This window comes from Onychostruthus taczanowskii, unplaced genomic scaffold (assembly GCF_017590055.1).
Source record: "Onychostruthus taczanowskii isolate IOZ18803 unplaced genomic scaffold, ASM1759005v1 scaffold28, whole genome shotgun sequence".
Lineage (NCBI taxonomy): Eukaryota > Metazoa > Chordata > Aves > Passeriformes > Passeridae > Onychostruthus > Onychostruthus taczanowskii.
In genome coordinates this window covers 5,710,968-5,731,927 of record NW_024500128.1, presented here as the reverse complement: position 1 = coordinate 5,731,927, position 20,960 = coordinate 5,710,968, and the positions used below count along the sequence as shown (strand labels likewise).

The 20,960-nt window shown below is 42.0% G+C and overlaps 2 protein-coding genes across 2 annotated transcripts in view; both read right to left on the bottom strand.

The window, feature by feature from the left end:
- Positions 1-1,774: 1,774 nt before the first annotated feature.
- On the bottom strand, positions 1,775-10,185 carry TMEM42 (transmembrane protein 42). The gene is made up of 3 exons (XM_041407724.1): positions 9,943-10,185; positions 5,029-5,175; positions 1,775-4,219 (listed from the first exon to the last, which is right to left on the bottom strand). The coding sequence occupies exons 1-3, from the start codon at positions 10,183-10,185 to the stop codon at positions 4,079-4,081; spliced, it is 531 nt and encodes a 176-aa protein (XP_041263658.1). The 3' UTR covers positions 1,775-4,078.
- A 1,894-nt stretch (positions 10,186-12,079) lies between these two features.
- The window catches only part of KIF15 (kinesin family member 15), a 32,608-nt gene continuing 23,727 nt past the window's right edge, over positions 12,080-20,960 (bottom strand). Inside the window, exons 26-35 of the mRNA XM_041407723.1 lie at positions 20,102-20,224; positions 18,547-18,693; positions 17,479-17,577; positions 17,145-17,309; positions 16,572-16,678; positions 14,559-14,631; positions 13,911-13,948; positions 12,902-13,067; positions 12,418-12,549; positions 12,080-12,160 (exon numbers count right to left, since the gene is read on the bottom strand). Coding sequence (XP_041263657.1) covers positions 12,080-12,160; positions 12,418-12,549; positions 12,902-13,067; positions 13,911-13,948; positions 14,559-14,631; positions 16,572-16,678; positions 17,145-17,309; positions 17,479-17,577; positions 18,547-18,693; positions 20,102-20,224 — 1,131 coding nt within the window. The remainder of the gene's footprint in view (positions 12,161-12,417; positions 12,550-12,901; positions 13,068-13,910; positions 13,949-14,558; positions 14,632-16,571; positions 16,679-17,144; positions 17,310-17,478; positions 17,578-18,546; positions 18,694-20,101; positions 20,225-20,960) is intronic.

Sequence of the window (20,960 nt, the reverse complement as noted above, 5' to 3'; positions counted from 1 at the left end):
TCTTGCAATGTGATAATTTAAGGTCTCTGAAGGGTCAGCAGAGGGCACTGAGTCAAATTTCTTGGAAATTTTGAATATACCAAACTTGGCATAACAATCTACCAAACTTATTTATCACATCTACTTCAAATAATTATTACCTAGGCAAACATACCATCCTTCAACTGATTTCAATATATGCTGTGACCGAGATGCTGTACAAACTTTCAGTGACTCCTTGTCAATGACAACACAGACATTTAAAAGTTTTTATGTATATTTCCTTATCTAATCAGTCAAATTACGGTTTATGGTGCAACTGAAACTGTAATTTCATTTGGCTTTGTTCCTTGTAAAGGTATATGTGACATTGTTTACCTTAGAATACAATACTCCTGGACATTGTTTATACAACAATTTTCTGTTTTTCTGTTTCTGCTTCCCACCATTAATTCAAATATTCTTATTTGAATCTTCCTGAGTGTCATTGTGAGCCTTCCTGTTAACCATGCACCTGCTTCTTCTACTCTTTTAAAGTATGACATGGTATGGCCATGCCTGATGATGAACAAGACGCTGAAAAACACCATGTTGTGTTTGAGAATGAGAGGTACGTGCAGGAAAGACTCGTTACAACCGGCACTTGGGAGGTGAGAGAATCATGGAGGGATTTGTGTTGAAAGGGACCTTAAAGATCATCTAGTTCCAAACACGCTGCCAGGACCAGGGACACCTTCCACTAGACCAGGCTGCTCAGAGCTCCATCCAAACCAGCCTTGAATAGTGCCAGGGATGGGGCATCCACAGCTTCTTTGGGCAACCTCTTCCAGCAGGATTTCTTTCCTTTTATTTAACCTTAGTTTTCCTTCTTACAGCTTTACTCCCCTGTCCCAGCAGTTCCCGATGAAGAGTCCCTCTCTGGTTTCCCTGTAGGCCCCCAGCAGATACTGGAAGGCTGCTATGAAGTCTCCACACAACCTTCTCTTCTCCAGGCTGAACAGCCCCAGTGTTCTCAGCCTGTCTTCCTGAAGCAGGTGCTCCAGTCTCCTTATCAATTCTGTGGCCTCCTGGACTTGCTCCAACAGTTGCATGTTCCTCCTACGTCAGGGGCACCAGAGCTGGATGCAGCACCACAGGTGGGGTCTCACCAGAGCAGAGCAGAGGGACAGAATCACCTCCCTCCACCTACTGGCCACGCTGCTTTAGATGCAGCCCAGGATTTGTTTGGCTTTCTGGGCTGCGAGCCCACACTGCTGGCTCACGTTGAGTTTCTGGTCAGCCACCACCCATTAGTCCTTCGCCACAAGTCTGCTGTCAGTCATGTCTCTGCCCAGCTTGTAGGTGTGCCTGGGATCAAATCCATGTCTCCAATTTAGAGACAAGGATGTTGTGCAGTACAGTGTCTAATGCTTTGAGCAAGCCCAGGCAGACAACATCCATGGCTTTGTCCCTATCCACCAGTGCTGTAGACACAGCACTGTGTTCCTGTGAGATTTTGCTAGAATTTGACTGCAAACATGTGCCCAAGACTCTTCTCTAATAATACCTCACCTCAACTGAGCAAAAACTTCATGCATGCACACTGCTGTAGTTCCCACATAAAGGTAACCTACCTTCTGCCCTGGTAAACCAATGTCTTGGAGATGGCCATGATCTTCAGCCACCTTACAAGGTTCACCACATCTGAATCACTGACTTGTCAAAAACAGTTCATTTGCTATTCTCACATTGCTTTATTGTGTGTGTATGTGTGCTTCAAAATATCAAAAAAAAAAAAAAAAAATCAGCCACTGAGCTTTGGACACAGTTTTATTTTGGAAATCCCCCTCTGGTTTTTTTTTTTGGTTTTTTTTTTTACCTTCAGCCACATTTTGGATGATCCCATATGAATGGTTTACCAGAAGTACACTGCTTTGCCACAGTGATTACAGTTTTTCTTGTAGCGCTGGCCCCACGGGCAGACATGGCCAAACTCTTGTGTACACAAGAGGGGTGGGATTCTGCCATAAAATGAACCTTGCTTGGCAAACTTTTCTTACCATGGGAATTGGTGAAAAACTTACTTCCGTTCCCACCTTCAAGTATTTATGAGAGAATTTACAGCCCTGGTTTATATTCATCTGCCTTAAAGGTGAGCACCACCAAGTAAAGTGCTGCTCACACCTTCTGCACACGTTCCACTTCCAAAGAAACACCTCCTAAACCTTGACCTCCAACAATGACCGTAATAAAGAAATGTCAGTTTTGAGATAGTCCAGATTAAAAAGCTTTCCAAATGGTTTATTAGGAAATGGGACAACACCCAAACTAACCAGACAGCCTGGTCCTTCTACTGGTGTTTGCATGAAGGCAGCCATGGCTTACAGCTGGGTGAGGGTTAATAACAAGGGCAAATAAATCAGGCTTCATTAATTTTCCATTATCTGTGAAGATCTAAGGAGACTGATGTACTTAGAAATGCATGGCTCCTGGCTGTCATGTCTGCAGACCAATAAGCGATACTGGTTCCCTGTGTCAAGTCCCAGCTTCCCAGGCAACTGGATGTGTCCCACCCTACCACTGCTGCCACCCAGAGAGCTCCCCAGGTGCAAAGACCCATGGTGGAAGGGAGGGAAGGCACCCAGAGCACTCTGCCCTCTCCCCCACCACATATGCAGCTCCCCTCTTTGACAGGAAGACTTGAGAGCACACTGAGGGGAGAGGCAAAGGCTTTGCCCCTCCTGGGACACGGCTGCCGGATGTGGTGAGCTAGAATGGCAGGGAACAGAGCAAACAGCTCTTGGCCTCTTCTGGGAGACAGGGACTCTTCTGATTCAAAGAAGAAGGCACAAACCCAACTCCAGTGGCATTCCCATCGAGGAGTCTATTTGACACTTGACACAGCACAGATCTGGCAGTCATGACAGACCTGGCAGGTTCTGATACAGATGCTCACAGAAACGTGTCCTTTGGTTTTCTGCACATGCCACAACCGTGACTCACCTTCTGTCATTACAAGATGACAGAGACAACCTGGCAAGCCCAGAGCAAGCAAGCGATATCACCACCATGATACATACATTTACAGAAATCATTGTGTTTCTTAATTAGGATTCCAACTGAAGAATTTCCAAGGAGGAAAAAAAAGAAGTGGGCAGGGGAATTAAACCGATACCTTACAAATGATGATTCGTGACGCATTCACCAAACTGACACCTGAACACGCAGTAATCACTGATGCAAAATTTAGCAGATACCAGTGATCTGGTTGATCACATCACATCAGTGGGAATAAGCATCATCCAGAGGTGTAGAAAAAACATGGCTTGAGAAACTCCCTTTTACCAAACATTAAAGCAATTGTCAACTCGAGTGGGGATGAGGGATGTATTGAACATGGGTACTCCAAGTGAAAGCAGGTTGCCTGTTGAACTGTCCCAAAACTAGTTTGACCTACATAAAGCAGGAATGGTGATCAAAACCCTATTCTGGGTAAGGGTTTAAAGGAAAGAGCAGCAACCTTACAGTGACTAACATGTCAGGAATGGGTAAGTGAAAATTCTAGACGTCAGATACAAATGGCAAGTTCAAAGGTGTATGTGACTGACAGAGGAAGCTGAAGGAATTAATGAAAGTCTCCACAGCCTTACAGGTAGCAGTGGGCATAGAACCATTTCAAGAGACAGAAAGTCAGGAACAGCAGAGCAGAAATAACAGCTGCCTTCAGCATCTAATTCTGATTGTTCTTCTATTTTGGGATAGGTCCTTTCATGGAAAAATACTGATGCACAAGCACCTTCCACAGCCACCATGTTTACTTTCAGCATTCCCCAAACTGGGAAAGCTTCACAGCCACAGGGTGTGAAGAAGAGGAGTGGCTGATAAGCCTCTGGCCCTGATTTTCACAATACTGACTCAGAGCTGACCAGCTCCCTCCAAGCTGTCACTGCCACCATACCACCACCAGGAAAGATGTGACCAATGTGATTTTGGAAGTCAGCAGATGAGCAGTGAGCAGGGGTTAGCAGCCGATGTGTTCAGAGGCCGGTGGGGACTGGGGATGCTGTCATGAGACAGGCTGGAGAGGGACAGCATGGCACCATGACCCCTCCAGCAGCTATCATTCCTTCTTCTCCGCTGGGACCGGCACCAGCTGGGGTGCAGCCGTGTGCAGCAGCGCGAGCCCACAGACTGTCATGGCAAGGCCGACCCACCACAGAGGTGTCCACGTCTCCCCGAAGAGCAACCTTCCCAGGATAGCCTGAAGGAAAACAGAGACACAAAGCTTTGCTGGGCTGAGCTGCCCCAAGGCCTCCTGTGCTGCCAGAGCTGTGAGGACTTCTGGGAGAGACAGCCCTGGAAAAAACCTGGTTGAGGAAACTCCTGCTGGGATGACCAACAGGAATGGCTGCTTGACATGATGCTGGAGATGACTAACTTCACCAGCAGCCTGGAAGCACAACCATACCGTGGTCCTTAAGCAGGATTTGACAGATGCACATGTGCTTTGCTGCCTTCCCAGCACTTCTCAGGAGCCAAATTTGCCACTGACTGGGCATTTATTATTATTGTCGATTATTAGACACCACCATGAGCTGTCTGACAACCGGAGCACAGAAACAAGGTGGACTGCTGTCAAGAGCAAAAAGCAAGTGGAAAAAACCTGTGGGTTGAAGACTCTCTTGCTGTCACTAGAGGTGATGCATCTTCAGACCCAGCTAGGGTGACTCTGGCTTGTCACAAGTGAGGTGCTCAAAGGAAAAGCAAAATGAAGCAAAGTTCCCAGCTCCAGCTCCCACTGGCAATCAGAAAACTTCAGTAAACTGTGTTGCTGCTGCAGGGCACAGAGCAGCACCCTTCCTCCTGCACCACCCAGGAAAGTTCCACCATCTGTGCCACGAACAGCTATCAGAGCAGCTGAGGCCTGACACAATCATTTCCCATCTGCCTGTAACTCTCCCTTTGCGGCCAGCGATGCCGGTTGCACTGGGAGATGGGTTACAACCAGCACGGGCATTCCCACCTCGCTGCGCTCCTCAGGCTTCAGTGTCTGGGGAAGGGTCTACTCACCGAAGAGATGAAGTTGGAGGCTGTCGTTGTCACAGAGGCAGCAGCTGAGGAGGAGGAGAGTCGTAAGGCCTTTGTGAAGACTGTCCACATCACTGCATTGCACACAAACACCAGGCCAACACAGATGAGGCGAAGCAACACTAGCAGCTGCAGGACAAAATGGAAAACTCTGTGTATTTTCACCCCGCACTTATTCAACCTCAATAATTCATGCACACTTTGGAGCCAAACCTAATGGTGTCGGCTTTTAAAACTGAATTGCAGCTAGTATTACATGAAGATGAATATATTAAATCACAGAAGGAAATGGAAACAAGGAAACAGCTCTGGACAGACTATGAGCCTGCCATTCCTGCTGCAAGCCCAGCCTCACATTACAACCTCAGAAGTGCTGGGATAATGTGCAGCAGCTGCCATGCCAGAAGCCAACATGCAGAAAGCTCTCCAGTTCACCAAGTGATGCCACATACAACACTCAGAAATGCCCTTCACTTACCATTTGATGTATGGAAAAGGGTCAAATTCAGTCTGACAACACCAGAGATGTACACGCTGGCACTGTGTGTGCTCCAGAACCCAACTGTGAATGTGAGCCAAGACCTGGGTGGTCCCAAAGCACTGGTCCTTACGAGCTCCCAGGACCTGGCCTGCCCTATGCTGCAGTGAAGGTAGAGCAGGATCTCTGGGAGGAAAGAGTGGGCTGAGTGGCTTCATGCCTTGTTTTGGACGCTCACTGGAGAGCAGGGAAGTTTACTGATGGGGTCTCTGCTCTAGCATTTAATAGCAATAAAACCAATTCTGAATTCAAGGGCCTCATGAAAGATCTCCCTCCTTAGACAACCTGACCAGGTGTGTAACTGCCTCAGTCTGAAAAAAGGGCAGCACAGTTGCACCTAAAAATCCAGTGTCATTCACAGTGCCCCCCCCCTTCCTAGTTTAAGCAGCTGAGACCATCTCCCCAGCACCTGGGTACCATGTAGCTGATGTGAAGACACCAAGGGAGATCACAGGCAGGCAGATCACAACTCTCACAGTGACAAGTAAAAGCAAAGCTTTGTCTATGCCCGTAGCAATCACAGCTTCATAGCCTGCCATCTTTCAGTCCCTGGTGGGATCCATCTTGAGGCAGACAGAAATGCAAGTCTGAGGCCACCACCAAGTACAGCTCAGAGGTGGCACCTGCCCTGTGGGAATGGCTGCAGCGTCCTCCTGCCAGCTGCCCAAATCAACGGCATCCACCAACTGTGTCCTGCTCCCACTCAGAAGAACTTACTAATTGCAAGCAGTGGGGGAGCCCACAGTTTTCTGAAGCAAGTGATATGGCAAGTACAAAGTTAAAAGGAAAGCAACACAAAGCAAATCCATGCTTGATGGCTGGCACTAGCTCTCAGAGGCTAATCCCACTCCAGCGAGGGATGGTGCAGGTGTGTGGCCACATTTTACCCCACTTGTGGCAAAGGTCGCCAACTTTTGCAACTGATCAGGGCAACAGTAAAGATTCAGAATGACTCCCACCAGTGAATCACTTTGTTTTCCCACTGACACCCTGGCAAACCCTGTGTGGATGGTTAAGAGGGACAACCATGTCCAGCTACTACTGCTCCTCTGAGGAAGAAAACTTCTGCTGTGTTAGGGCTCCCCACAGGATGGGGTATGCCTCCCAGTTTCACTCTCTGCCTGTATGACCTGGCAGTTTTAGTTTCCTCAGGGAGCTATGTACATCCATGCACCTCTAGTGAGTAAGCAGACTTGGGAGTAGGGATGAGAGGGCAAAACAATTCTCTGTGTTTCACGTAACTCCAGTGTACTTCTGGAGCAGAAAGACACCATGCTGCTGAGGTAAAAAAAAAGCCTTAAGAAATTTTGTTACTGCCTCCATCCATTAGCCCAAGGGTGTAGAGGGATGGAGCCCAGGCTCTTCTCCAAGGTCCATTAGGATATGACAAGAGGCAACAAGTGAAGTATGGAACAAATGCCATCCGAGGAAAAGCAAAGGTGATCAAGCATTGGGACAGAGGTCATGGGCTCTCTGACCTTCTAAGTATTTAAAACTTAACTGGAGAACATCATGTGTAACCAAGGCTGCACTAGAGACCTCCAGAGATCTTGCCAGACTTGAGCTAGTCTGAGACTATTGGTGGTGAAGCAAAGCTGGCTCCCACCATCACAGCAACTATGCCACCTTCAAAAGTGACCCAGAACCCATGGCTTCTTCTGATCTCCTGATGCAGAGCCAGGGAAACCAGCTGCAGGTGGCACATGCCCAGAAGGAAAGTTTATCAGAGAAAGGTCAAGTTTCTCTGTGCCCAGGGCAGCAGAGTGGTCATCGCAATGGTACGCAGACAGAGAGATCCCCATGTGCTCCCCACAAGGAAGGAGGGAGATAAATTCCTCCCCTGCTAAGGGCTCAGCTGAGCCACCCCAATGAGTCAAGGATTACTGTTCTGATTGCTTTTCTAAGCAAAGATTAATTTCAGTGTACATTTCAGATAATCCAGAATCACTCCTGAAGTGGCAGAAGTAATTTTAGATGAAGATTGGCAGGGGAGCGGAGAAAGCAAAGAAAAACTTTTGTTCAAGTGCAATGAACCTTCCTGGTCAGACTGCTCTCAGGCTGGGCCACCACAGCACATTTTTGTGGCCAGGAAATCCATCCCTGTGGTGCCATGAGTATCCTGCTACCCTGCATCACCAGCTCTTAGAAGTGTCAACACACTTTTTGCTGCCATGCTCCGCACTGCACAAGTGATGGCGGTTATTCCACTTATTTCTGTAGCTCTTCCTCCAACACAAAACCCCTGGGATCTCTGTCACCTCCTGGCTGCTCTGCAGAAATGCCTTTGCCACATGAGTGCACTGAAATACTTATGTATCTACAGTCCCATGCAATTTAAGCTACTAGGAAGATTATGGCATTTACATAAAACTTGGCTAGTTTTACAGCTAAGCTGATTAATTTAATTAGTAATTGTCACCTGGAGTGGACCTAAAAACCAAAACAAACCCATCTGCCCATAAAAAAGAAACAGTCACAGAAAACACAGCACGGCAGAGGTTGAAAGGGATGTCTGGGGTTCATCTGGTCCAACCTCATCACTCCAGCAGATTGCTCAGGTCCATGTCCAGACACTATATGAGTATCTCCAAGGATGGAGCTCTACCACATCCCTGGGCAACCTGGGCCAGTGCCTGGTCACCCTCACAGTTTCTGGATGTTCAGAGGGAACTGCCCATTTCAGTATAAAAAAGTGCCCTTTGCCTCTGGTCTTGTTACTGGGGTAACAAGGACTGGAATTCGCCACTGGAATGAGCCTGGCTCCATCCTTTGTGCGTCCCCCTTGCACGTATTCAATTCTACACATTGAAAAGATCCCCCTGAACCTTCTCTTCTCCAGGAGGAACAGTCCCAGCTCTTTCAGCCTCTCCTCACAAAAAAGATGCTCTGATCCCTTCATCATCTTTATCAGCCTTTGCTGGACTCTCCAGTAGCTCCATCTCTTTTTTTTGCAGTGGAGAGCTCAGAACTCAACCCAAAACTCCAGGTGTGGCCTCACTGGGGCTGAGTAGAGGGGAGGGATAATCTCTCTTGACCTTCTGGCAACACTTCACATCAATGACACGATACTTTGTCATAGCACATTAAAAAGAAAAGAAGTACCAACCTCCCCCCACACCCGCCCCCAAACCATTGGGCAATATTTTTATACATTTCAACACAGAAAAATACTCAGAAAAGATGCTGTCAGTATTTTGAGTAATTCCATTCTCTCAGTACAGAGCACAATTCGGGTTTTTTTGGACAGAATGAAGAGTATCAGGATTTATTTCTCCTTTCTGAGATCTCAGAAGGGATCAACAGGCTTGGCAGGTATTGACCTTTGCCTTTTAAACCCTCTGTAATAATCACACAGGTCAATCACTGAGATCTCAGAAGGGATCAACAGGCTTGGCAGGTATTGAGCCTTTGCCTTTTAAACCCTCTGTAATAATCACACAGGTTGATCACTTGGTTTTTGGTTGTTTTTTTTTTTTTTTTTTTTAATTTTTTTTTTTTTTTTACTTGTGCAAGGCTGGATTTGCTTCAGATCTAGTTTCCCTTATGGGTTCCCTTTTTTATATTTGCCATGTGAGTAACAACCTAGGCCTAAATGAATCTCCCCAAAGTGCTTTTAGGATACATTTAGTGCTTTTAGGATGCTGCCTGTCCCCACTCACACACAGCCTGGTGTCCATGTCCCCCTGTGCCGTGGCTGTGCCCGAGGTCACTGCTGGAGGTAAGGACACTGCCTCTGAGGTGAAGGGCCAGCAGTGCCGCGTAACCGCAAGCACACGGAGGTCTGTGAAACAGGACCGAGATAAAGATCACAACCAACGGTGAACACCCAAAGAGCAGCAGAGAGGAAATCAAGGGCTCCACCTCTCTGCTCTGCTCTGCTCAGGGCCGAGCAGAGATAGAATAAAAGGACGAAGGGCGCTGCTATCAGCAAAACAGCGATCTGAGAATAAGCATTTGATGCTCAGTCATACTAACATCCTGCTTAAAATAGCATTGACGTGGAAGGACTGGAAATGAGCTCCCAGAGCTGGGCTTGGTTCGGGGCATTCCCTCGCCACGCTCGCTCCCCTCACACGCGGCAGCCTCGCCGCGCTCCCCGCGCTGTTTACGTCGGCACCGCGCCTTAGTCAGTCCGGCAAGGCTGGGCTCCCCCCGGGCTGAGTCACGGCTCCGCCCGCCGAGACCGCCCCCCTTTCCCTGCAAATCCAGGGCAGCCCCTGGGAGCGCCGGAGGAAGAACCAGGGCGCTCCTTCCCCTCCTCCGCCGCGACGAGCGGCGCAAGCCCCGGCGCCGAGTGCCGCCTGCGGGGCGGCCGCACGGCACCTCGGGGCGCCCAGCACCGCCTGCTCCCTCCTTACCGGGCCGCCGGCCGCCTCCCCGCCCGGGCCCAGCGCCAGCTTCGCGGCCCGGCCCGCGCAGCGCCAGCGCCGCCCCGCGCGGGCGGGGCTCAGGCGGGAGCGGGCGGGCAGCGAAGGAAGGGCGCGTGGGCAGAGCTCGCTGATGGGCAGAGCTCGCTGATGGGCAGAGCTCGCTGGTGGGCAGAGCTCGCTGATGGGCAGAGGCTGCATCGACACAAACTGGGGAGCACGGGGCCGCAGCATAACGCTGTTGCTGCTGTGGCCACGTACAGCACAGAAAAAGGGCAGAAGCCTCTGCCGACGTGAAGATAGTCCAGAAACAGACAGGAAAGAAATACTTGTAATCTAGAACATGGCTGTCACAAATAAAAGCATCCTTGATGAACCCCTCTTGGCCTGTGTGCTTATCCGTGCTAGTTCTGACCTCTGTTCACACCCCAACGCCTTCTCTTTGTGAAAAATGTGTATTTTATGATTGGCTTTCTGCAAATATTAAAATGAATATGGTATGTGTTATGTTAGAAAGTTATGCTGTATTAATTTCCTTAAGTAGTGTGTTAAATACAGTTTTAGGTTATAACATAATGTTAAAATAGAAAGTATGCTATGTATGATATTTTTTTAAAAGAAAGGACTTGCACCAGATAGCAGCCCCAGGACACCTAAGTCTTTCAAAGAGAATTTATTGCTCCCTTATCAGCAGAAAGTGAACTTCTTCCCACCTCGCTCAGACAGGAAGGCACCGTTAGGATTCATAGGAAGAAGTTGACGATTACCAAAGTGCTGTGTTTGAATGGAATTTATGCATAATGTATGAGGTGTATGAATATGCAACAGGGGATTATTTTTAAGGGTTAACCCTTGGTTAACGGGTGTCCTTTTTCCAGCTTGTGTTGCCCAGAAAAAGGTACCCAGATGTCCATATCTCTCTGTTTTTATTGTCTCATATTGTCCTAATCTCAATTGTTCAAATTTTATTACTCTAATTATATTACTAGTGTTATAACCATTTTATTACCATTAAACTTAAAAATTTTAAAAACAAGTGATTGGCGTTTTTCACACCTTTAAGGTCAGCTTTTTATTTCTCCACGTCACATCTCAAGTGGAAACAAATCTGCAGCTTAAAATAGGTAAGGTGGTGGAAATTCTTCTTTCCCTCAGCCAAATAATGTAATAAATCATTAGGTATATTCTACCATTTACCAGACACATCTTTCCTCTCTATTCCCTTTTGCCCCAGTGGTTGTGGTCAAAACTAGTATTGTATGAATTAGCCAAAAAAAGAACGATAGGAGTAGAGGCAGTAAAAAACCTCTAGTTTGATATTGCTACAGAAATCAACATTTTGTGTTCCACTAATAATCATTTCAGTTATTTGCAATAAATCTTTAAGTGTGATTAAATGAACTTATGCTGTACTCCTATAAAATGTTCTGCATATTTTCAGATCTTCTTTCCTAACATTTTTCACTTCTTTGATAACAAAATGGTTGCAAAACCCTCAGAATTTCCTACAGTGCTAATATAGAGTTTTAAGTCTATACTAACAGAAAAGAATGTTTGAAAAGCATTTTATTTTCAAAAAAAAGAAAGAACAGAAACAAAAAATGTATTTATAGTACTATTTACAAGCCTGTTACTAAATTCACATTTACGCTTCATTGACCAAAGTTTAATATGAAAATTATTTTTAAGCAACCCAGGAAAATCATTCTATGCTTAACTAAAGAAACAAACACAAAGAAATTGTGCTTTTTGAATTTTGGCTCTGATGGAAATGTAGCATTTCAGAAGTGGTAGGAACCTGAATAAAAGTACAAAAGGAGACAAAAATCCAGGTGTGTTCCCAGGGAAAAAGCTTTTCCTTCGCAAGGTACGGAAGTTTCAGGGAAGCATCTACCCAGCATCTAACAAAATCAGGTTTTTAAATGGAAAAAAATTACAAAAAGGTATTAAAATTTAATTGAAGGCTGCCCACAGAGCTGGAATAACAATCTTCACTTAGAGTTATTACCGGCAAAAAATCTACAGGAATACTTGATTATTCCAGAACCACAGCAAAAGTCAAATTTGACAACTGACTTTTGCTTATTCTGTACACTTTAAAAATATGGCTCTGCAGTTTTATTTATCACTACCGCTTATTATGTCTACAAATGTCACATTTTTTTGATTCTTTCAAAAAAGTGTTTTCAACTCGCAGTTTTTCAGTCTCCTGTAAAACAGAGAAAAAACATGGGTATATTAAGGAAATTATCCTCCCTTTTTTTTTTTTGTATTTTTACATAAGCAGTATTTAGAGTTGTTCAAGTGTTTTATGCACTATATACTTGAGGAAGTAAAATGGAGATCAAAGGTATCTCTGTTCCTCTCCAACAGAAGAGCAGGAATTTTAGTCTTCATTCTCAAAGCTTACTTAGCTCTTTGCTATGTCAGGCCATTACTCCATCTGTAATCTACTCTGCAACTTACCTCTGTAAGTTTAGCATAATCTTTCTTCAGTTTCACAAGATACTGAATCTTCTGGTTTAGGTTTTGATGACCAAGTAATTTCCCATTCTCCTCAGCAAGCGAGTGAACTTGCTTCCTCAGCAATTTTATTTCCTGTAATAGTAAATACATTGTGTACCTCTTAGCAGTAGCCTCTCCTCTTTTCAAAAGCAATAGCTTCTTAGAGCTAACATACTAACATTCAAGTTTGTTGTAACATATGATGCAAGAGTTGCTTCACTCTGCAAATACATGTTTGTCTTATGTTTCCTTAGACACTATGTTAGATCCCTCTAAAAGGCAAAAAAAAGCACCATTTGATTTGTACTACTAAGTGATTTCTGTATCCAGACTTTCACTAGAGCAGAGAACATCGCAAATAAAGCTAAACTGCAAAACAAACCAGCTGTACCTCTGCTAAATAAGATTCTTCTGTGAAGATGACAAAAAATTATGTATATGTAACCTTTTCAATCCTGTCTCTTTCTTCATATGCTTCCTCCAGTTTTGATCTAATTTCTTCTTTCTCATTAAATGCTTTGAGCTCCAAAGTTCTTGTTCGTTCCATCTCCAGAGTCATTTCACGACAGCTTTTCTCTTGGATTCTGAGGATATTTTTGGCCTCTTCTAATCTGCCAATATAAAATAATCATAAATCATTAAAAACCAACAAAAATGTCACACAACTGAATTCCTCAGTCAGTCTTGGACATGGAGGGAGGGTCCTTTAAAAGCGTTATTTTGAGATATTGTATTTCCCTTAGAATTTAGTGCTAAGGAAAGGAAAAATTTCATTCTGCTTCACCGTTCTTGTGTTTGAGAGTATCAACTAGGCAGTGTTTTGGAGCTGCTCTTCTCTTTGGGAACTGTGCTGTTTACAATCCAGAATATACAACTCCACTCATGACTGAAAACAGAAGCTTCACCTACAAGAACACTTTGAATTAATTCACCTAAGGAATGCTAAACTCAGCTGCTCTACAGGTTCCCTTTATAAAATGCTTGTTTGTCTGTGGCTTTTTTTGAAAAAAAAAATCATTTTTCAAGCTGAACCACAGAAATGTAAACAAATAGCATAAAAACCACATAATTACATAATGTTTAAAATTATAAAACATTTGCAGTATCAATAAAGAAATGAACAGTATTTTAATTTAATTTGAAAAGGAATGTGATTACAATTCACTGCATAAAAATAACTTTAAACAATTAAAAACATCCCTTGCAATTAAGCTTTTATGGTTCTCCCCTTTAAAGTATTGTCCCAATGTAATGCTATGTAGTAATAGGTGCTACTACCACCTACTGATGAGAAAGAGTAAGAATTCAAGGTATCTTGCAGAAGTGTAAATACTTCCAAATTATGCCTTTTGTAATTTCAGGTCTTGGACTTTTATCGCTTAAATGTATCTTTTTTTCTGTGATTAATTAGTTTAATACTAGTTTCCAGTTCAAGGAATAATAGTTAGACTTACTCTGCTTTGATTTTCAGCATTTCTTCCACTGCTTTATTCTGGAAAAGTTCAAAAACATTAGATGCACCCTTAATGTTTAATATACACATATATTTATGTTTAAAAATATGCCACTTAATTGATACTACATATCTCATTCCAGATCATCCTGCTACCTAGTAGTTCACATCTCTAATATTCACTTTAAGTTAATCTCTTTGCTGTAGGCACTTATTTCCCATTTCATGCCAGCACAGCTGACCCACAGCAGTGTCTCTCTGCCCACACTCTGCCCACAGCAGAGCTCTAGTGGGGTTCTTCTGTCTGGGACATCCATGGAAACCACTGCTGTGACATTAACTTCCCTTTGACAGAGCTCTGACATTAGCAAGTGACACAATCTTCACTTTCCAACTCTGGGGATGAGTCAGATTTAGCAATCTGAATCTGTTTTTGCTAATTGTGCAATCTGACACCCAGTTCACTGCTGTCAGGCCAATATAGAAATCCTAAGAGCTAAGTCTCAGGCTGTGTCTGTTAGAATTCACTAGAAATTGGTGTTTGTTTTCCTGTCATGAAAACAAAAAAAATCAAAGCAAACCAACAAAAAAAATCACATTAATACTTCACAGCAGGTCAACGGCAACTGACACGAGAAGGATAATATACCTTGGCAAGTCGCTCTTCAGCAATCTCTTCCTCTTTCTCTTTAAGATACTGAACATCAGGATGTTTCTGATCACTATGAAATTCAAGAAAGAGAAAAAAAGTTTCTTACAAACAGAGGAAAACAGTTGTAAAAACATGTTATCCAGATTAAACCAGTAAGTGTGTGCAGCTGTTTTCACACATGTTCATACTCAAAATACTGAACATCATAAAAAAATTCTGGAAGGGTTTAAACTTCTAAACACATTTTCTTTCATCAGAATATAAAGAAATTAATGTATTAATGGAAACAATTACAAATGTAACAGATATGCAACTTATGCTTGTTAGACAGCTGTGCTGGTTTTGGCCGGGGTAGAATTCATCATCTTCACAGCAGCCATTACGAGGCTGTGTTTTGGATTTGTGCTGAACACAGGGCTGACAATGTAGAGATCTGTTTCTTATTGCTGAGCAAGGCTTGCACACAGCCAAGGCTTTTCTTGCCTTCCATACAACCCCAGCTTCCCACACTGGCTGGGAAGCTGGGGTTGCATTGGAGGCTGGGAGGAGACACAGCCAGGACAGGAGACCCAAACTGACCAAAGGGACATTGCAGACCATGTGACATCATGCTCAGTGCCTAATAAAGTGGGGGGAAAAGGAGGAAGAGGGGATGTTTGGAGTGATGGTGTTTGTCACCAAGTCACCGTTGTGTGTGATGGGGCCCTGCTCTCCTGGAGATGGCTGAACACCTGCCTGCCCATGGGAAACAGTGAGGGAACCCCTCGGTTTGCTTTGCTTGTATGCGTGTGTGACTTTCACTTTCCCTATTAAAATGCCTTTATCTCAGCCCACAAGTTTTCTGGGTTTTGCTCTCCTGATTCTCTCCCTGATCCCACTACTGGGGGAGTGACTGAGTGGCTGTGTGGGGCCTGGCTGCTGGCTGGGGTTAAACTACAAGAGCAGCTTTGGGATGGAGGTGCATATTTTCTTATTTCACAGTGTTCATGTGTGTGGAGACTGCAGAAAGACTTGCTACAAGATCACTGCTTAGTGGTCTTGCCAAGTTAAGGTAAAAGCTTCTTGTATTCAAAAGACTTCACTAATTTTTATTTTGGTCGTTTTTTGTTCATGTGTGTGGAGACTGCAGAAAGACTTGCTACAAGATCACTGCAGAATCAACATGACATTGGACAGAAATAAGAAAATACATACAACTAAAATAACTCACTTCTAGTGTGCCATATGGGAAAAAGTTAATTGGCTAAGAGTTTTGTAATTGCATCATATTACAATAAAGCCACTGTTTTCAGTAACTTAATCTTGTGAACAGATCAGGTAGGTTACTGAACAATGATGCAGTTTCTAAGGCTTTCTGCTTAGTTTGCAACAGACATTTGAAATTGTGTTGTGAATTGAAATGGAAATCACAGTCAAGCAACCATGGTTACATTGCCATGGAACAATGGATTCTGTGGCTTTGTTTTTCACAGTTTATGTAGCTTTTCTAGACCAAATTTTTCCACAATAAAAGCATTACTTTTATGTTCTTCACTTGTTGGATTCCTGACTTGGGACTTCGGAATATAATTTGGATATGCGCTGAGAATTCCCTGCTCCTTTTAGTTGACAGGAGTTGTGGTTTGAATAGACCAAAGGCTAATTCTATACTGGAGGCTTTAAAATTTCATTTATGTTTATATTGAAACTTCTGTTGCCTTTATTTGGACATTCCTTACCTATTGGATCCATAACTACACAAGTGACACGGCAATATATAATACCCAGGAATTACTATGCAGATAATGATTTCACATTGTTTCCATTCCTTTTATAAAACTTTGTTGCATTTAAGAACTCATGATTTCAGGGTTATAAAGTTTACAACCCTGTAAATAATCTTTATAGAAAAGCTTGAGTCAATCTCTAAACAAGCAAACAACATAAGACTGTACTTCAAACAAATCCTGTAAACTTTATCTTAATTATGTCAAGTTAAGAGAGATTTTTTTGTGTTTTATTTTACTTTACCTGTTCTTGTTTGGTCTTTGAGCTTCTACAAGGCTCTGTAAACTCCTGTTGTTCTCCACCAATATCTGCATTTCCAGACGCAAGTTCTCCAACTCATTTAATTGTTCCTAAGCAAGTGAAATCCAAAACATTTTATTTGAAGACCAAATTGCAATTCCTGTTTTCATTTCTAGTTGAACATGTTTTTGAGTAAAACACAAGACAAAAAATATTTCTCAGAAAACAGGCATGGTTCTCTGGCAAATATCTGCATCACCCTTCCATCTATAGTTGCATTAGAAACTTTATTGAGAATAGTTTCAGCAGAAAATAGAGAACTGTGTCAGCAGCAAAAATGATGTTACCATTTGACATTCATGAACACAAAACAGCACAGTCTTCGGGAAAATGAGATTTATAGACATCGCAAGCAAATTGTCACCACTTGTTCCCAGCCTAGGTAAAGGGAAAACCAAAAACTGCCTTCCTGCTTTAATGGACATACTACTAAGCAGAGCCCACAAAAAAACCTGAACTCTGCATACTGTCTCATTTTGACCTTACAAGCTGCCAGCAGAGATTAACTCATAGTACCTTCAGCCTTAGAATTTCATCATTTTTTGCTCTTCGTTCTTCATTCAGTTCATGCACAAGGTGCTCCAGATTTATTGCAGAGGCCCTTCGATCAGCTATTTCTTGCTCATGAGTTTCCAAAAGCTTGGCCAAATTCACATCAAAATTAGGAGGAGTTTTAGGACGCTGGCAAGTGAAAAAAACCAAACCACATAAACTATTAGTAAAGGACTGTTTTACCTATGTATTGATTACATGTTTTAATATTGAATTGGAGACATAAATTAATAAATTTCTGGCAGACAAATCATCAGTATTACAAACTATGTGAAAATGTTTCACTCAAATGCCATACCTGAGGAAATGAAGATGAGTCCACAAAGCAATCTATTTGCTTCATTTTCAGTTCATATTCACTTTTCCTGTTCTCCAGTTCCTCTGTCATTTTGACTAACTATTAGAAACACAGGAAGAATTAAAGTAGCTCATAACACACACAAAATAGGAAACAAAATAGCACTCAGATCTATATTTTGAGTAAGCTTAAGTACACCAGAAGTTATTTTAAATTAACAAAGACTTCACTTACATAACTCTTCTGTATTTAGTCAATCACTGTTAAACTTTCAATAGTTGTATGCAACAAGCATTTTTAAAAGCATCTATCCATCTAACTACTTTGTAGTTCATCTGAATTTTGTTCTTGTTAGTATTTGATTTTCTTGCCTTGCTAACCAATTTACCTTTGAAAGGGCGTGATAACACAGAAAAAAGCTTTTATGAACTTGGTTGGCAAACATTACTGGTCAAAACATTATTTGATACAAAGATTTTAGTGATATAGATTTGATCAGTTTCCCCAAGAGAATATGGTAACTTGACGAAAGAACTCCTCTTCCAAAAAAATAACTCTAATATTAGAGTCTTTGCCAACACAAGTATATTACTTAGCACTATAATAGTTGTGACAACTAGAGCTAAAATTTGAACAAAGGTTTAACATAGCTATTTAGTATGCAGCAGCTCCAAACCACTGCATAATTTACAGAGCTCAACAGTTATCCGTATTGCATAACGATACCATTTGTGGATAAGTGTTAAGCAGAGGAAAAGGTAATCCCCTAGGTTACACTGCTGGTAACCTGAGGTTGCTCTGCTCTTACAGGTACTGATAATTTTACTCTGCTATCAGAGTACACATTTTTGTGATCTCTAGAAAAGAATTCCAAAACATTTTAAGTTACCTAATCTTTGTTCAGAAGTTTTTGAGCTACTACTTTCTGTTTACAAGAAGGAGCATTTCTCTTCACCAAGAGGACTATGTACCAGATGCTCTAAAATGACAAGTGAAACCTTTTTCAGAAGCTACAATTGACCACAGCTCCCTCTCAATGAGCTAACTGTGAATATTTCTTGGTTTTACCTGTTCCCTGAGTTCCTGGATTACAGCTTCTTTCTTTGCTATGTCCTCCTGTGCACACTGGAGCAATGCATGGTGTTTCTTAGAGGCCTCTGTCAGGCTGGTCAGCTGATCAGCAGTGTGACGCAATTCTTCACACAGAAGGTCCCTCTGTTTTAAGTCGTTGGATGTGTAAAAAAGAAATATTAAAGTTATTGCTCTAATTCAGTTGTTTCAAGATGTTTTGTCATTGGTGCCAAGATTGCTAACAGCTACAAGATCTCCCTTTTCCTTCTACTTTTTCATCATGAATTGTAGCAAGCATTCATCTGTAAATTTATTTTAGCATATTTGCATATCCTTGGTCTTGGTTACAGAACAAAAATGAGAACTTTTCCCCAGGACGGTGACAATTAAGATTCCAGTGGAAGGTCTTTGAAATTGATCACTATTTTAAAATATAATATGTACTTTAAAAGAAACCAGAAAAGAATGTATAGATTTTAATCACACTGAAGTGATTACAGCTTTTTTTGGTGCACTGCTATTCCACAGATTCCTTTGGATTTATTTTAGGATCTATACTCCCACCCTATCTGATGGGGCATCATACCTAAATAAGATATGTTAACACATAAGGAAAAACTTCACCTAGTATTTTAAATGCCACCTCAGATTAGTTCTTCTTGTCCAGTTAAGAAAGCATGAAGAAATTAGTAACTGAAGTAAAGGAGAAACACTATAATTTTATTGGGAGCCAGATATACCCAAGGATAACATTGAAACAGGAACTGGCACTAAGTTAAAAAAAGCCAAAAGCCCCAAAGTGATCCATTTGCTAGACAACTCAGCTTTGGGTTTCAGAATGTCTCTTTTAGATATGACTATTAATGAACATAGGCTGTTTATTTTAAAACAGATTTCCCTTTTGTTTAATGTCCTTTGAGAAACACACACCTCCCTGGAAGACTTTATTGGTGCTATTTGATTGGACTAGCGAATCTAATCATAGATGATCTTGTAGAAGTTACATGTAAGGAGATGCTAGTGAACTGTTTGACATGTTCAATGAAATAATGGTGACACCAGTAATAGAAAAGACAGAGCTAAAGAAAGATACAATATTAAAAAGCAAAACCACATTTGAATCAAATGTGTGCCCTAGATCTGTTTCCAGCAGGTGGAGCTTTTAGTTAAAATTATGAGCAAAGAAAAGACATTACTGAATATAGTGCAGTGGGGGAAGAGACATTGTGGAACATAATATATTCTTCTAACTATTTTAATTTCTCAGCTGCCATTAAATTCAGCTGATGATTCCTTAGTGGCCTTAACAAAATTAAACCAGGCTCTTAGCATAGGCTTTTATGAAGTAGCTTATAAAATATTTATGTCAAGTAACATGGTAATTTAACAGAATTTGTCAGGTATCTCATGAAAAATTCTTTTACGAACAGCTTAACTAGCTGTAGGTTGAACTAAAATGAGGTTAAGTTTTACATGAGCATTTTAAGCAAAACCACATCCAATTGGTCTGGTTGAACAAATAATCATAATACACCAACATTAATGTTTTTACCTCAATGTTATCGCTGATTTCTCTTCCTTCCAAGGCTTCCTTCAGTTCTTCAATCTTCTTTTCCTGATCCTCTATGATTCCTGTGCTTTCTTCTTTTGCAGCCAGAACAATATTATACTTGCACTACAAAAGCATTCAAATTTTAAATATTTTAGAGAAACATGTTGTCAGGTAAAGTTGGCAAACAGAAGACAAATAAATGTACATCACAAATCCTATGATGACAACTGCATTTAGAAATTAGTATCAATGACTAAAACCAGAATGATATATTTTATTACATCCTAAATTAATGTAAACTATTTATAGAGATTAGTTGTCAGAATTATATAAAAAGATTATTAAAATGAATTAGCCACCACAATACATATTACCCACTAAAACCATTATTAAAGAGATAGCCATATTTAGAAATCTGTCTCATGAACATTTTTCTTCTATAGACCTTTGGCATTCATACTTCACACATAATATATTGTATAAAGCATTCTGCTGGTTGCTCTATCAGTTTTCAAACCAGACCTATTTTAATAAAGCAGAGGTATCATATTTATTCATAGTTATTCAAACACACAGTTTTAGTTCTTTATACTTGTTTTCAGATGTAGAACATAGTTATACCAGCAACATAAAAATTCACTCCATCAAAAATGAATTTACAATTCAGCTTCAATTGCTGAGGTCTTAAATTGCAAATTTCTGAGAAAATCTAAATGTGACTGTCAGCTGAGTGGAGTTTACAGGATGTGAATAGGTCCCTTTAGAGACACAGCTTTTTACCCACCACGTGGAGAGGGTTCACTTTTTGAGACAGCCTTAGGCATAAAATGTTCAGAAGATTTCAACATGTCAAAACAAA

Excerpts from the sequence above, each read along its gene's own strand:
- TMEM42 (XM_041407724.1), bottom strand. The coding sequence starts at position 10,185 with ATGCTGCGGCCCCGTGCTCCCCAGTTTGTGTCGATGCAGCCTCTGCCC. Across the intron at positions 5,176-9,942 it reads GGGAGGCGGCCGGCGGCCCG|CTGCTAGTGTTGCTTCGCCT; the intron begins GTAAGGAGGGAG and ends TTTGTCCTGCAG. Across the intron at positions 4,220-5,028 it reads CCTCCAACTTCATCTCTTCG|GCTATCCTGGGAAGGTTGCT; the intron begins GTGAGTAGACCC and ends GTTTTCCTTCAG.